The 16,216-nt window shown below is 35.1% G+C and overlaps 1 protein-coding gene across 2 annotated transcripts in view; it reads left to right on the top strand.

Moving 5' to 3' along the window:
* The window catches only part of CFAP47 (cilia and flagella associated protein 47), a 507,751-nt gene that overhangs the window by 163,485 nt on the left and 328,050 nt on the right, over positions 1 to 16,216 (top strand). For both annotated transcript variants that reach the window (XM_086387631.1, XM_086387632.1), the window contains exons 27-28: positions 9,171 to 9,271; positions 14,379 to 14,495. In XM_086387631.1, the coding sequence (XP_086243757.1) occupies positions 9,171 to 9,271; positions 14,379 to 14,495 (218 nt within the window). The remainder of the gene's footprint in view (positions 1 to 9,170; positions 9,272 to 14,378; positions 14,496 to 16,216) is intronic.

Here is a 16,216-nt window from a genome sequence, read left to right on the forward strand (position 1 = left end):
TCTGTTTTTGAGGGATTACATTACTGGGTTAAAGTAATCTGTATTTCTTTCTGGTTAAAGTTTAAAATTTTTCCTGTGTATTCTTAGAATGTAATAAATTTACATACTTTTGTGAATGTAGACATGGTTTATACATTAATAGTATATATGTGTAACTGAAATATGTCCATATGTAAATATATGTGTTTAATTTTTTCAAACATTTCAGTGATGACAAATTTTGCTTTTTGCCATAATTCTTTCCTGGAAACCCCATTTTAAATTGTATTAACAACTATAGTATTTTCCCATAAGAACCCTGGATTAAAAATTAAACATAATATATATATTAACCAAAGTTAATGATCTTGAATTGTAAAACTAGGCCCTAAAGAGAGATTTAAGATTTCCAAAATGGTTTATATCAATTATGAGATTATTTTCAGATTATTGGACAGACTAAAAATGAGATGACTCTTGTAAAAAAGAATTGATATATATTTAAAATTTTGCTGAATGGACATATATTTCTAGACTTGATGAATATTTATAGAGCTCTTATGTGTCTAAAGAAGAATTCTCTGCCCTTATCTCATTCTAATGTGATACAAATCAATGGAATACACTTATATGTGAAACATAGCTCTGTGGATTTATGCACATTTAGGTCAAACCTACAGAGAAGGCAATGGCACCCCACTCCAGTACTCTTGCCTGAAAAATCCCATGGATGGAGAAGCCTGGTAGGCTGCAGTCCATGGAGTTGCTAGGAGTCTCGGCCACGACTGAGCGACTTCACTTTCACTTTTCACTTTCATGCATTGGAGAAGGAAATGGCAACCCACTCCAGTGTTCTTGCCTGGAGAATCCCAGGGACAGGGGAGCCTGGTGGGCTGCCGTCTATGGGGTCACACAGAGTCGGACATGACTGAAGCGACTTAGCAGCAGCAGTAGCAGCAGCTGCCTTGTAGACAAAGATTTGGACAGACAACCAAGACTGAAAATATGTGCTTCCAAAACCCACACCCTGTCCCTTCTTGCTCTGCTCATCTCTTTGTGAGTTAAAAATATGTTCAGTAGGACTGTTTTTAGAGTGTAAGATCTGCCTATAAATAGTGTGTGTATAGGAGCAGATCCTTAGTTAAGACGAGAAGTATATAAATTATATCATAATATTTCTCATGGTGTTTGACATATGGTTGACAGACCATCACAGTACTTCATATGCTGTTGGAAAGTGATAAAGTACTATAATTACTAGGAAATTTATCACAGAGATTTAACATGGAACTTCAGTGTTTCATTTCTAGAATGATTTGGGATGACAAGCATAAGAGTCTCTTATCTTCGCTATTGATTGGGACAGATTTACAGATGTGTAATTAGAGTTTTAATTATCCACCAGCTAACAACCGGATAGATGAATGATCATACTTCCCACACCTTATTTAATGAATTTACGTGGTCACCATGCAATTCAATATAAAAATTGTAATTTGTAAAAATATAATCTGCGTCTTACTTTTGTTGTTGTTGTTGGTTTTACGTGTTTTATCTTGCAGTGACTTCCTTCTTAGAATCCAGTAGTGTAGAAAATAATCAAATGGGACTAAGACAATAATGGTTGTTTGAGTATAAGGAAAGGTATATAGTATGTGGTATGTGTGTATGCCTGTGTGTATACATGGACACATGCACTGTATATATAGATTAGATTAAAGGAGACTGATGTATTAGGCTGATTTTATAAAGATGCCAGTATCATAGGTGAAAAATTATGAATAGTGGCAGTTTCATTTCAGTCAGTGTAATGTTTAGAGACATTTTTATGATACTTATAGATGTAGTAAAAATCAAATGAATCCAGTGACACTATAGGAATGTCTTGTTCTTAAACTTATAGTATCCGGAGGCATCCTTTTTGTAGTAACAGAAAATAAAGATAAGTCCAAAACAGCATCATAGGAAAATTGAAATGAAAGTAAATGAGAATTCCTTTATGATCCTGAAACTTGAGTCAGTTGATATTCCAAAAAAATATATAAATCACAACTCTGGAACTTTATGACTACACTGCAATATATTTATTCTCTTAATTGATTCTTAAAAACACTTGTACAAAACAATATAATGTGGTATAGTTGAACAAATAAGAATATAGAGATACTTTGTAAGTAGCATTACAAAGCAGGGCAGTAGAAATAAAGCTATATTGGAAAAAGGATATGACACTGTATAGTAAATTGAGTCCACAAGAAGAAAAGATGAGAATAAGAAATCTAATGTTAATGAAATCTAATGTAAAAAACTATATAAATCAATTTTCCTTTCTTCTCAACATCTTTAGAAGACATAAGATTATGTAAAACAACAATTATAGCACTAGATTGTTGGGTTTTTAACAGATAAAGATGTAATTCTATGTGACAATAAAAAAAAGGAATGGAGCTATATTGCAGCAACATTTCATAATATAGTGGAATTGAATTAGTTTAAATCTGGAGTAGATGCTAAGTTAAGATGCATATTATAATCCTGAAAGCAATCAATAAGAAAATAACTTAAAATGCAGTTAAATATCTTTGAGGAATTAACATGGTATACTAGAAAGAATCCACTTAATGTAGAATAAGGCAATAAAGAAGACACAAAAGAAAACATGTATAAATCATACAGAAAATAAAATAGGAGATATAAACCCCAAAATATTGATAATAACTCTACATGTGAATGTATTAAGCAATCTAATCAAAAGACAGAAATTGTCAGGCTTAATTTAGGAAAAAAAAACTGCAACTATATAGATTCAAAGATATGATAAGGTTGAAATTAAAAGGATGGAAAAAGTGATACCCTGCAATTCACAACTACTAGAGAATTGGAATGGTTATACTAATATTTTTTAAAATAGACTGAAAACAATTGCTAAAGAAAAAGATGAGTATTTTATAATGGTAATTATAAATTCTCAATCCATCAGGACCATATAAAAATTATAAACATATAAATACCTAACAAGTGATCCTTGAAGTCTACAAAACAAATAGATTTTAAAGGAGAAATAAATAATTTAGAAATTTCAAGACCCCAATGTCGATAATGGAGAAAACATCTAGACAAAAAATCTATGAGGATATTAAGGACTTGAAAAGCACCATCAACAAGTGGTCTTAATAGACATCTTTAGAGCATTACCACTTAACAGCAACAGAAAACACACTTTATTTCAAGTGCATGTGTAACATTCTCTAGGACAGATTAAATGCTAGACTATAAAACAAGTCTCAAGATTTTTTTTTAATTTTATTTTGTTTTATTTAGTTTGCCTGCACTGGGTCTTTGTTGCTTTTGCATGGGCTTTCTCTGGTTGCGGCAAGCGGGGGCTGCTCTCTAGTTGTGGTGCGCAGGGCTTCTTCTCGTGGTGGCTCCTTTTGTTGCAGAGCATAGGCTCTAAGATGTTTGGCCTTCAGTAATTCCGGCTCAGGGGCTCAGTAGTTGCAGCTCGAGGTTTCTAGAATGTGGGCTCAGTGGTTATGGTACACTGGCTTAATTGTCCTGCAACGTGTGTGATCTTCCTGGACCAGAGATCGAACCCATGTCCTCTGCACTGGTAGGCAAATTCTTAACCACTAGACAACCAGGGAAGTCCATGGTCTCAATATTTTTGAACATGATTGAAATCGTACAAAATATGAACTCCATCACAATGAAATAAAATTAAAAACACAACAGAAGGAGATGTGGGAATTTCACAAATGTGAGGGAATTAAGCTACATACTCCTAAATAAACTAGAGTCAAAGAAGAAATCAAAAGGAAAGTTAAGAAATATTCTGAGATAAGAGAAAATGAAAACATACATCAAAATTGATGGGATACAGCTAAAGCAATACTTGGAAATTTAGTTTTAAATACCTATATTAAATACTATGAAAGATTTCATATAATAGTCTAACCTTCCACCTTGCACGACTCGAAGAAACTAGAAAAAGAGGAGCAACTTAAATTCAAATAAAGTAGAAAGAAAGGAATACTTAATCTATATTCTAACAAATTAGGTGATTTAGATGAAACTGACCATTTCCTCGAAAAACAAAGTCTATCCATACTGTAGAAGAAACAGAAAATCAGAACATTTTATAATTCTTATCAAAAGTTGAATAGTTATTTAAAAATCTTCCCACAAAGAAAAGTCCAGTCCCAAATGGTTTCATTGCAGAATTCTACTGAACATTGAAAAAATCAAGACTAATTCTTCACAAACTCTCATGCACGGTGCAGTTTTGAGACTTGGCTCAGTGGTTGTCAACCTTTCGAGCCACTGACCTATCTCCTTGGAGGAGCCTGTCCAGAAGGCTTTACACAACCCAGACAGAGTATATATACTTTGGATGAAAGGTTGATGAGGATGAGATGTCCACATGGTCTCAACATCTCATCCACCAATTACTACTTTTAATTACAAGTAATTATTCTAATTAATTATTTAATATTCAGGATGAGCAAATCCGTGGAGACAGAAAGTAGATTAGTGACTTCTAGGATCTAAGAGAAGGGGCAAATGGGGAATGAATGCTAATGAATATGGGTTTTATTCATGGATGATGAAAATATTTTAAAATTAGGTAGTGGTGATATTATACAACTCTCTAAATGTATTAAAAACTACTGCATTACACATCTTAAAACTATGGATTTTATTATATGTAAATTATATTTATATATAATTATATATAAATTATATTTTCAGAAATACTGCTATAAAAGATGACTACATCTGATGGGCAACACCATATTAAATGACCATATTCAGCATCACAAATAATGAGGAACACTAACCTTCTGTGCTTCCTGATGCAATTAAACTGAAGCATGCCACAACACATAAGGATTTCTTGCTACAAATGTTTAAATCTTTTCCACTCAGGAGAGGAAAGTCAGAGCAATTCAGACAGCTTGACTCTTTAAAATGTCACTGCCATGAAGGAAGGATCAAACAAGGCTCAGGGATTGTCCTGGAATAAAAGAGACAAATTTCAATGACTGATCGCAATTTGGACCCTGGCATTATTGGGACTCTTGAATAAGGACTATAAAGTAGATAATATTCTTGTACTAATGTGAAATGTAATGGTAATAATGACAGAATTGTGATTATATGAAAGAATGCTCTCGCTCTTAGGGGTTATATGCCAATATTTAAAGGTAAATTTGTATACACATACTTTTTAAGAAAATTAATTGCAAATAAAAACGAAAGATAGAGATAAATGTAGCAAAACGGTAATTGATGAACTAGGTACAGGGTATATACACGTGTAAGTTCTTCTGTAAGTTTAGAAGAATTTAAAGTACATAATTGGAAACAGAGGAAATAAATCATTAATGAGAATTATCAGATGAACCTGAAATAACAGAGAAAAAAAATGTGCACTCCGCACATGACTTTCCATACATTATGGTATTTACTGTTTGATTTATCACAGTAAAATATCAGTAGTTTGTCCATAAAAATTCTGTTTAAAAGAGTGACTCAAGTTTTTCTTAACATATTTTGCATTGTGCCTTAGGGTACAGAAGTACCTTTTGTTTCTGTATACAGCTACAGAATTTCTACCTCTAGAATTTGCATGTGTCCAACAGGAGAATTTGTTTACATCAGTTTTGTAAATGCTGGTTATGGTTTACTTAGAAGCGCATCTGAATTCAAATATTTCTTACTGAGAACCCAGGAAAATATTTATAGCTTTTAAAAAAGGCTCTTATTTAAACCAGTTTTTAATAAGGACTTATGTAATTTAACATTATTAGAATAGCTAGAAGTATTTTAGTGTGTGGTTTTTAATGACATAATTGATAAAAACTATTGGAAAACATTTATGTTTATGTTCATCATCACCTATGTGATTTTATGCAGACTTCCCAGCTTTGAGCATCTGTGCAAGACAGATCTGGAAGCTAACCATTCCTACGCAGTGGCTAATTTCAGAGCTTTGTTTCAGGCAGATTGAATTTGACCTTGGACCCTCTCTGAACAATTATTGACTTTTTCTGGACTTTGCTATTTTAACCAAAGGCTGAGAAAATTAATAATACATATCCTCTAGGACTGTTGGGAGGATTTAGGTAAATTAAATAATGCGTGTTAGATGCTCAGCACAGTAGCTGCCACATTTCCACAATGTCCATCAACATCTGCATCGTGTCAACTCTGTTGTTACCACCGATGTCCATCCCAATTTCGGTCCAGTGGAACTGTCCTATTTCACTCATGCCTGAAATTTTCTACTTAAATCCCAGAATAGAATTGAAATCCATAATGTCAGAGTGCCTTTTCATTTCACTATTACTGTAATATTGAGTATTTTTAGAGTAAATCCTTTACCACACATAGTTCCTGTCTGTGTGGATTGGCATAGAGAATCCATAAATAACACCATTATTCTTTGATAAAATGCCATGAAGTACCCAATTTTCTCAGAAATATTTTTAATATAATGTGTTAGTATTACCAACTGAAAGTCATTTTTCTGTTTAAATGAATTTTTAATAATATCAATGTATAAAGTGTTCTTGGACAAGGCAATGGCACCCCCACTCCAGTACTCTTGCCTGGAAAATCCCATGGATGGCGGAGCCTGGTGGGCTGCAGTCCATGGGGTCGCTAAGAGTCGGACGCGACTGAGCGACTTCACTTTCACTTTTCCCTTTCACGCACTGGAGAAGGAAATGGCGGCCCACTCCAGTGTTCTTGCCTAGAGATTCCCAGGGACGGGGGAGCCTGGTGGGCTTCCGTCTATGGGGTCACACAGAGTCGGACACGACTGAAGCAACTTAGCAGCAGCAGCAGCAAAAATTGTTCATATTCCCATACTGTATAACTTGTCCAGTTTCTGTATTGCATGCTCCAAGAAGAATGTGGTCAAATGAATTTTGCATATGTTGGTTATTCTTTAAGGAGCATCTGAAGTCATATCTTATTATCTCTGAAAAACTAGTTTTATAAGGGAAAAACAATTGATATTTATTCGCATTTCATTCTCATAGTGAAATTTTATTTCAAAATATATTTTCCTTAGTTTTGTACCATTTCATAAATATTTCAAGTGATAGTGCTTCTTTTGTTTGTTCATTTGGTTAATTGTCATGGGTAGTGTTGTCCACAAGCTAACCTTTAGATGAGACCTCATGGATACGTTATTTATTAGGGAAGAAGTCCCAGAAAAAAAAAAAAAAAAAGTAAGGAGGTAAGGGAAGCAGCACCAGGAATCAGTCATCCCAAATAAATATGAAAATTAAGTCCCAACCTCACTTTGATCCCTGGAGTTCTTTGCAGATGAGGTTACCATTGTACAGTTTTTGTGCTATTTGAAGCAAGATTGTCGGACTATCAAACTCCCACACCATACAGGCTTGGGCTGCAGGATTACTCTGAGGACCATAAGCTCCTAAGAACTTTTAGTAGCTCCAGTAGCCCAGTTGTAATTGTCTGAAGAAGGTAACCGTTACCCCACCATGCCCACCCAGAGGATGGGAGTCCAGCACAAAGAACTACTTCCTGGGGGGTAAGAACTTAAGGACAGAGCACCCACAGGATTTGCTAGAGTTGTCTTTTTTTCTTTCCTTTTTTTTTTCTCCTTTTATAATCACTGTTAAAGCAAAATTAACATTTTTGGTTCTAAGATAGCAATGATGATGGTGTCTGTTGATAAACTATATTATTTAATCTGAAAAATATCCTTAAACATAGTTGGTCAGTTAATGGAGTTTTGATTGGTCGCTATACTTCGCATAAATGCATAGTATGTAGAAGTAATGATTCATGCTATCAAGGAATTTAAAGTTTCATTTTAAGAGGGAAATCATGTGGAAAAAGTTACATATAAAAATACAACCTAATCCTGAAGAGGACAATCTAATGCATGTGTTTAGGATGAGGCAAGGGAATGACTAGGGTTGGTTAAATAAGACAATGTTGAATCTGTATATTTTGCATAATATTTTAATACACACTAATTAGTAAAGGTAAAAACAATGCATATGCAGAGCTGAGGCGAAAATCAATTCAATTACATATAACATGTTTATTTTAATGTCCCTTGACAACTCATTATATTTCAGCTACAGATTTTTATTAGTCTCATCCTATTCTGTATTTTACTTGCATTCTATATTTAACTTAGATTATAAAATGATATTTTATCATTTCACCTTGGCCAGTGACCATAATAAGCTAGATAGAAGAGCTAGTTTGATAGCCAATTCAAGAATAAAATTATCTTTGTATGCTATAATGCAGAACTGAAACCAATAAGGTGATATTACAATGATATAGATATATAGTATTTATATTAAAAAATCAGTTGCACAAGGATAGAGTTGTCACCTAAGCTAGGCCCAGTATCATCTAAGAGTGTTTTGTGACTGGTGAAAATGATAATTTCACAATGCTTTCATAAAATAGAGTATGCAGATTGTGGAAGGTAATATTACTTTGTACTGGTTGAACAGCTTTTACAATATTACTTTCAATTCTCAGACACATTTAAAGGATAAACACAAAACAAGAGTGTCTAAAGAGTGGTATGTGAAATATTTAAAGGCCTTGGAGTTGAAAGAACCCTTGAACGTTCTAAATGTTTTTAATATGGAAAAGAGGGCTTAGAGAAGATATAGTGAACTGTATTTAAAATTTGAAGGAATGTAATGGAGATTGTAGGTTGTAGATATGATTTTGTGTTGCCCTGAAATACAATTTGTGAGGTTACAGTTCTCTAGATATGAAATGAGTTGTTTCTGAGTCATGAATGTCATGCTGGTCCTCTGAAGCTAGATACCATTTGTCACAGATTCTATGAAAGAAGGTGAGTGGATTAACTCTGAGGCTCCTGCAACTCTAAAATTTCCTGAATCTGTCTGTGAACCTGTGTAATTACAAGCTGTGTTTTAGTGCACACTTGACAGTGAAATTTGCCATCTCTGCTAAAAGCTTTAAAAGTAAATATTCTTACACCATTAAGCTAGATACAATAGGTAGTTAAGAAAACCAGAGTGTTGATAGAGGAAAGAAAAATGATGACTAATTCGTGTCTTAATTATTATAGACATCCAGGATAGTTAAAATTTTTTTTTCATTGTGTTTACTGCATCTGAAGATTTTAACTTACTGAAATGCAATATTTTCACTTTTAGGTTTTCACTTCCAGTTAGTGCAACAGCAGAAAACTGCATGCTTACTATTTATTCATATATGGCAATTCATCTTGATGAGCAAAAAATTATTGTAAAAAATGGTAAGTTGTTATAAATTGGATTTTTCATTCCAATTTCATAATAGAATGACTATTATTTCTTTTTTATTGAAGTATAGTTGATTTACACTGTTGTTTGATTTGCAGTGTTGTGCTGATATCTGCTGTATAGCAAAGTAACTCATACACATATATATATTTTTTATATTCTTTTCCACTCAGACACTCATGACTGAGGTTTATCAGAGCCATGTGCTGTACATTAGGCCCCTGTTGTTTCTCCATTCTGAATGTAACAGTTTGCGTTTACAACCTCAAACTCCCAGCGTGACCCTCTCCCTCCCTGCTTCCTCTCTGACAAATACAAGTCTGTTCTCCATGTCTGTGAACCTGTTTCTTTTTTATAGATACATTCATTTGTGCCATATTTTAGGTTCCACATATAAGTGATATCATATGGTATTTGTCTTTCTCTGTCTCACTTACTTCACTTAGTATGATAATCTCTAGGTCCATCCATGTTGCTGGAAATGATATTTCATTTTTGATGGCTGAGTAGTATTCCATTGTGTGTGTGTGTGTGTGTGTGTGTGTGTGTGTGTGTGTGTGTATTTTATATGTATGCCATATCTCCTTTATCCACTCATCTGTTGATGGACATTTAGGTTGTTTCCATGTCTTGGCTATTGTGAGTAATGCCGCTATGAACATAGGGGTGTATGTATCTTTTTGAATTAGTTTCATCTGGGTATCTGCCCAGAAGTGGGATTGCTAGATCACATGGTAATCCTATTTTAGATTTTTGAGGAATCTCCACACTGTTTTCCATAGTGATTGTATCAATTTACACTCCTACTGACAGTGTAGAAGGTCTCTTTCTACACACCCTCTCCAGCATTTTCAACTGTTAAATTGAGAACAATGGATAGTGCGAACATTTTTGTGTGTATAGATTATTAAAGACTTAAGTTTCAGCGCTGAATTGCAGCTCTTTCTGTTTTCAAGTTTTCTCATCTTCTCCACTTGCTTCAAATGTTTACCACTCCTGTGAAACCTATTCAATCTGTTCTGCCTCATTCTTGGGGGACTGAGACTTTTCAGAAGAACTGGAGAACATCTGGCAGGAACACACTGACTTTTCAAATTCCATACATGCCTTACCCACTATCTCTCCCATCACAAAGCCAAGGAAAGAAGACTCTTTCCTGCCTTAGGCTGTTCCTTTATCTTAATCTCATTGTCCAAGGACCTTATTTAATCAACTAACTTTGCTCACTCTTGCCCTTCAACTTCTGCTTCCCTCTCTTAGCTACTTTGGGTGAGTGTGCAGGATGACAATAGGGAGGAAAGAGAAGACTGTATCCCTTCATTGAACATGCTTGTTCCCAAAGAGGAAAAAGAGTGAATTCAGGTTTTGCTTGCCTATTTACCAATCCAATAAACCACTCTATTTTCCACAGAGAGGAAGACAAATAGCAGAGGAAAGTAGGAAGTTAGATCCATTAAACTGTTGTCACTGCACTACTGAAGAGCAGTTTATACTGTTGACCCACCCTACTCCCCTCATTAAATTCTCAGTTCAGTTCAGTAGCTCAGTCGTGTCCGACTCTTTGTGACCCCATGAATCGCAGCACGCCAGGCCTCCCTGTCCATCACCAACTCCCAGAGTTCACTCAAAATCACGTCCATCGAGTCAGTGATGCCATCCAGCCATCTCATCCTCTGTTGTCCCCTTCTCCTGCTGCCCCCAATCCCTCCCAGCATCAGGGTCTTGTCCAATGAGTCAGCTCTTCCCATGAGGTGGCCAAAGTACTGGAGTTTCAGCTTTAGCATCATTCCTTCCAAAGAAATCCCAGGGCTGATCTCCTTCAGAATGGACTGGTTGGATCTCTTTGCAGTCCAAGGGACTCTCAAGAGTCTTCTCCAACACCACAGTTCAAAATTGTCAATTCTTTGGCTCTCAGCTTTCTTCACAGTCCAGCTCTCACATCCATACATGACCACTGGAAAAACCATAGCCTTGACTACATGGACCTGTGTTGGCAAAGTAATGTCTCTCTGCTTTTGAATATGCTATCTAGGTTGGTCATAACTTTTCTTCCAAGGAGTAAGCGTCTTTTAATTTCATGGCTGCAGTCACCATCTGCAGGGATTTTGGAGCCCAGAAAAATAAAGTCTGACACTGTTTCCCCATCTATTTCCCATGAAGTGATGGGACCAGATGCCATGATCTTCGTTTTCTGAATGTTGAGCTTTAAGCCAACTTTTTCAGTCTCCTCTTTCACTCTCATCAAGAGGCTTTTTAGTTCCTCTTCACTTTCTGCCATAAGGGTGGTGTCATCTGCATATCTGAGGTTATTGATATTTCTCCTGGCAATCTTGATTCCAGCTTGTGCTTCCTCCAGCCCAGCATTTCTCATGATGTACTCTGCATAGAAGTTCAATAAGCAGGGTGACAATATACAGCCTTGACGTACTCCTTTTCCTATTTGGAACCAATCTGTTGTTCCATGTCCAGTTCTAACTGTTGCTTCCTGACCTGCATATAGGTTTCTCAAGAGGCAGGTCAGGTGGTCTGGTATTCCCATCTCTTGAAGAATTTTCCACAGTTTATTGTGATCCACACAGTCAAAGGCTTTGGCATAGTCAATAAAGCAGAAATAGATGTTTTTCTGGAACTCTCTTGCTTTTTCCATGATCCAGCGGATGTTGGCAATTTGATCTCTGGTTCCTCTGCCTTTTCTAAAACCAGCTTGAACATCTGGAGGTTCACGGTTCACATATTGCTGAAGCCTGGCTTGGAGAATTTTGAACATTACTTTACTAGCGTGTGAGATGAGTGCAAACTCTCTCTAGGCTTCCACATACCCTGGGGTCTCTCCTTACTGCTCTGATTGTTCCTTCTCAGCACATATGTATTACAAATTTTGCACACATTTTCAGAATTTTTAAGATTTTTCTGACAAATTTTGATGTTATATTCTTCTAATATACTAGATGGATGGTATGTGAGATATCAAATAAGACAATGTAATAGAAAGAGCAGAGGATGAAAAGTTGCAGAACCTGGGTAGAAATTCTATTTTGTGTTCTCACCTCACCATTTTACCATTTGCTTTTATCTTTAGTACCCAGATCCTTAAACATCTGTTATTAAACAAACTGTGCTTTATGGGGGAGCAGCATACTAGTGGTGTGTTTATTAAAAAAAAAAGGCTTTTGTGAAGATTCCTAGACTATAAATAACTGGAATGTATTATTATTATTGTCATTTTATTATTATTGATATTATAACTTATTATTACTTTACCACTTTTTTGTATTTTTCATAATGCCCCTCCCCAAATAATGAGGAATTACTGTGCACAATACTGCTATTTCTTTAGAAGGAAAAAAATGGAGTCTTTGTATGATAATTTTTTAAAATAATATATGCATTTGAGTAAGCATTACTATAGAAAGATATCATGATTCTTAAATAGTTTAAAATATCTTCAGAAATATGCATGTAGTAATTTATAACATATATTTAGTGCCTTCTAGGCATATGACATTGTGTGCTGAGTGCCTTGTATTTGTTATTTCATTTAGTCTTCCCAACAACCATGGTTCAGTACTCTTATTAATCTCACTTTGCAGATTAAGAAACTGAGTCATAGATGACCAAAATTTGATAATGTTCATATCCAATAAATTTATTTTCTTAATTAAAAAAAATGAGTCATAGGGAGGATGAGCACATTGCTCAGGGAATTCTAACCAAATTTATGAGAACTCAGAGCTCCATATGTAGCTACTGTGCTCTAGAGAATGATACATTCAGTAAAGGTGAAATCTTAAAACATACTAAGTATACCCAAAAGTAAAGAAGTATGACTTATATGTAATAAAAATTATTAAGTTGTTATACTTAATATGCCAAATAAAAAAGTATCATATGAATCACTGAGTTTAGTTGAAGTGTCCAGATGTGGGTTTGTACCCCACTAGGAACCTTTTGTCATTTGATGTTGACTTGAAAAGGTACTGTCTAATGCAGTATCATTCTGTCAAAATGAATCATTCTGTCATTGAATTTCCTAAGGCGTCCTTCTATGGAGTCTGCAGTGGCTTAGCATTGTGGATATGTGCATACCTATTGGGCAAAGGTTCTCTGGCAAATTCTGAATGGCTTTGTACTGAAAGGGTGGAAGAGACTCAGTATATACCAGATTATTTATATGTGTTGTTGGCTATAAAGTAATCCTCAAAACAAGCACATGAGTTCAGAGCCCTTGATTTCATTTTATGGATAAAAAACAGATGTTTCAGAGAACTTGTATAATGTACCCATGGTTTACTAGCTCCGGAGCTGTGGTGCCAAGCTTTCATGTTAGATCTTTTGAATTGCACAGGCCATGCTTCTCTGATGGAATAACATTCTGAATATATGTGTTGTACTAAATATTTTATTGTTATATAGTATATATTGTATTCTTATATAATATACATACACATATAAATGTACGTGCATATGTAGATAGATAAGTAGATATGTAGGTAGGTAGATATCTGGTGGTAGGTTATATCTGCTTCCTTTTCTTGTTCAGCATTGCTTGTGGTTGTTTGAATTACCATGGTGGCCAAGTATACTGTATGCACAGCAGCTCTAACTGGAATAGAGATCAAAAGCTGTACAAAATGGAATCATAACCAAGCAATGCTTTCATTTCAGAAAATTAACTAGAAAAAATTACTTTCCTTAGTGACAGGCTTTTTATATATGATTTTGAGCACTATATATAATAATTCTAAAAATTTGGGTGTAGAAACATTTAAAAGACTATATATACTTGTTTATGCTAAAGTTGAACATTGTTCATTCTCCAATAATGGATATATCATAATAATTGCCTTATTAATAAAGTTCATTCAGTTCAGTTCATATCACTCTTTATTTTCTTCTTATTTTACATCTTATTCATGAGTAATAGGAACTTAGATTTTTTTTGTACTGTATGTATGTGTGTATGTATATATATATACATATTTACTATAATGCTTATATATATATATATATATATATAATTATGAAATTCAGGTTCAGTAGTTTGAGAGTGAATTCACAAATGCTTGTTTGACCTACTCTAATTCAATGTGTCATTTGTAGAAAAGGATACCAGTTCTGAAAGCAAGAGTCTGCTTGCCAGTAGAAAAACTGGCTTGCCCTCTACTGCTCCTAGTAAATTTAGTGATGCTGAGCCTGCAAAGAGAAGATTGTTTGTTGGTATGTGGCAAATACATAATGTACCTCTCCAGCCCAATCCAAAACATTATCTGTTTAATATTATTTGATGCAAAACTTAGAGTTTTTTCAAGTAATAAGAAATCCATGAAGAAAGCTGAATTTGTCACTAGTTTTGAGAGGGTCATCTGCTTTGAAGGGCTTCCCTGGTGGCCCAGACAGTAAAGAATCTTCCTGCAATGCAGGAAACCTGGGTTCGATGCCTGAGTTGGGAAGATCCTCTGGAGGAAGAAATGGCTACTCACTCCAGTATTCTTGCCAGGAGAATTCCATGGACAGAGGAGCCTGGCAGGCTACAGTTCATGGGATAGCAAAGAGTCAGACATGACTGAGCGACTAACACTTTCACTCTCTGCTTTGGGTGCTCTTTCCAATGATTTAGAGTAGAAATTCTCTGGTTTTGGCTAATGATATGCTTAATATCTTAAGATTTTTCTCTTAAGCCAAAAGCTATACCAAGCAGTTCCATTTATTAGATTGTTTGGTAGAAAAACCTAGGGTGGTAGTTTATATGATATGAAGCAGATGTTATAGTGGTATTTAACTAAAATGTTGAATATCTGGTAGAGCCCCTGTGAATTTGCTGAGACTGTCTGTACAGGTACCCTTTGTACATAATTCGCAAACTGCTCAACTAGGGGGGGTTGTTGCCTAATTAGCTTGGTCCAATGTTGCTTAGGAGAAAGCAATGGCACCCCAATCCAGTACTCAGCCTGGAAAATCCCATGGATGGAGGAGCCTGGTAGGCTGCAGTCCATGGGGTCACTAAGAGTTGGACACGACTGAAGCAACTTAGCAGCAGCAGCAGCAATGTTGCTTATCTTAGAAATAGATGTGCATGCTAAGTCGCTTCAGTCGTGTCTGACTCTTTATGACCCTATGACTGTAGCCCACTAGGCCCCTCTGTCCATGGGATTTTCCAGGCAAGAATACTGGAGTAGGTTGCTATGCCCTCCTCCAGGGGATCTTCCGGGCCCAAGGATTGAGTCTGCAGCTCCTGTGGCTCCTGCATTGCAGATAGGTTCTTTACCACTGAGCCACCGGGGAAGAACACGTTGTACACAGATAAATATGTGAACTTGATATTGTTATTTGCAGTTAACTTTTCAAATATTCCTTTCTGTGGGTGTGGATAATATTGAAAATTTTCCCTTAATTGAATGGACCAAGCCAAATTAAATATTGAAAGGTTTTGAAATGAGTGTGTGCTTGTACGATTACATTGGCAGATATTTTTGAAAAACAAAACATGATAAAATCATTTTATATTCTTGAAAATTTCTTTAGCTAGAGCATGTTTTGTTTTATCGAAGTGCTTCACTTGGGCAGAAAGTCATTTTGAATCTGAAACCAATTTTTTGTTTTTATAAGTTATTCAGCTAAGGTTTAATTCTGTCTAATAAGTAAAACTGAAGAATTGTCTAAATGTTTTATATATGTAATATAAAATGAAAGGTTCCATTTTGGGGAATATTTAATACACTGTTATGACATGGAGAAAATTTAATAGTTTTCTTTATTGAACATATCTTCTTAAAGTATTTCTGTTGGCCATTTGAAAATAATGTTTAATTTTAAGCTATAGTAAATTGAGAACATAGAATTATTTGTAGAATAAGCTCCATTTGTCTACATACAGATAGGTCTAGCTGACAGATTATTTTACCTTATTGTCAAGTAATCCTTTTTATATAAACAAATGT

Source organism: Bos grunniens, chromosome X (assembly GCF_055505025.1).
Source record: "Bos grunniens cultivar Pamir isolate PY7600 chromosome X, Bosgru_T2T1.0, whole genome shotgun sequence".
NCBI classification, from domain to species: Eukaryota; Metazoa; Chordata; class Mammalia; order Artiodactyla; family Bovidae; genus Bos; species Bos grunniens.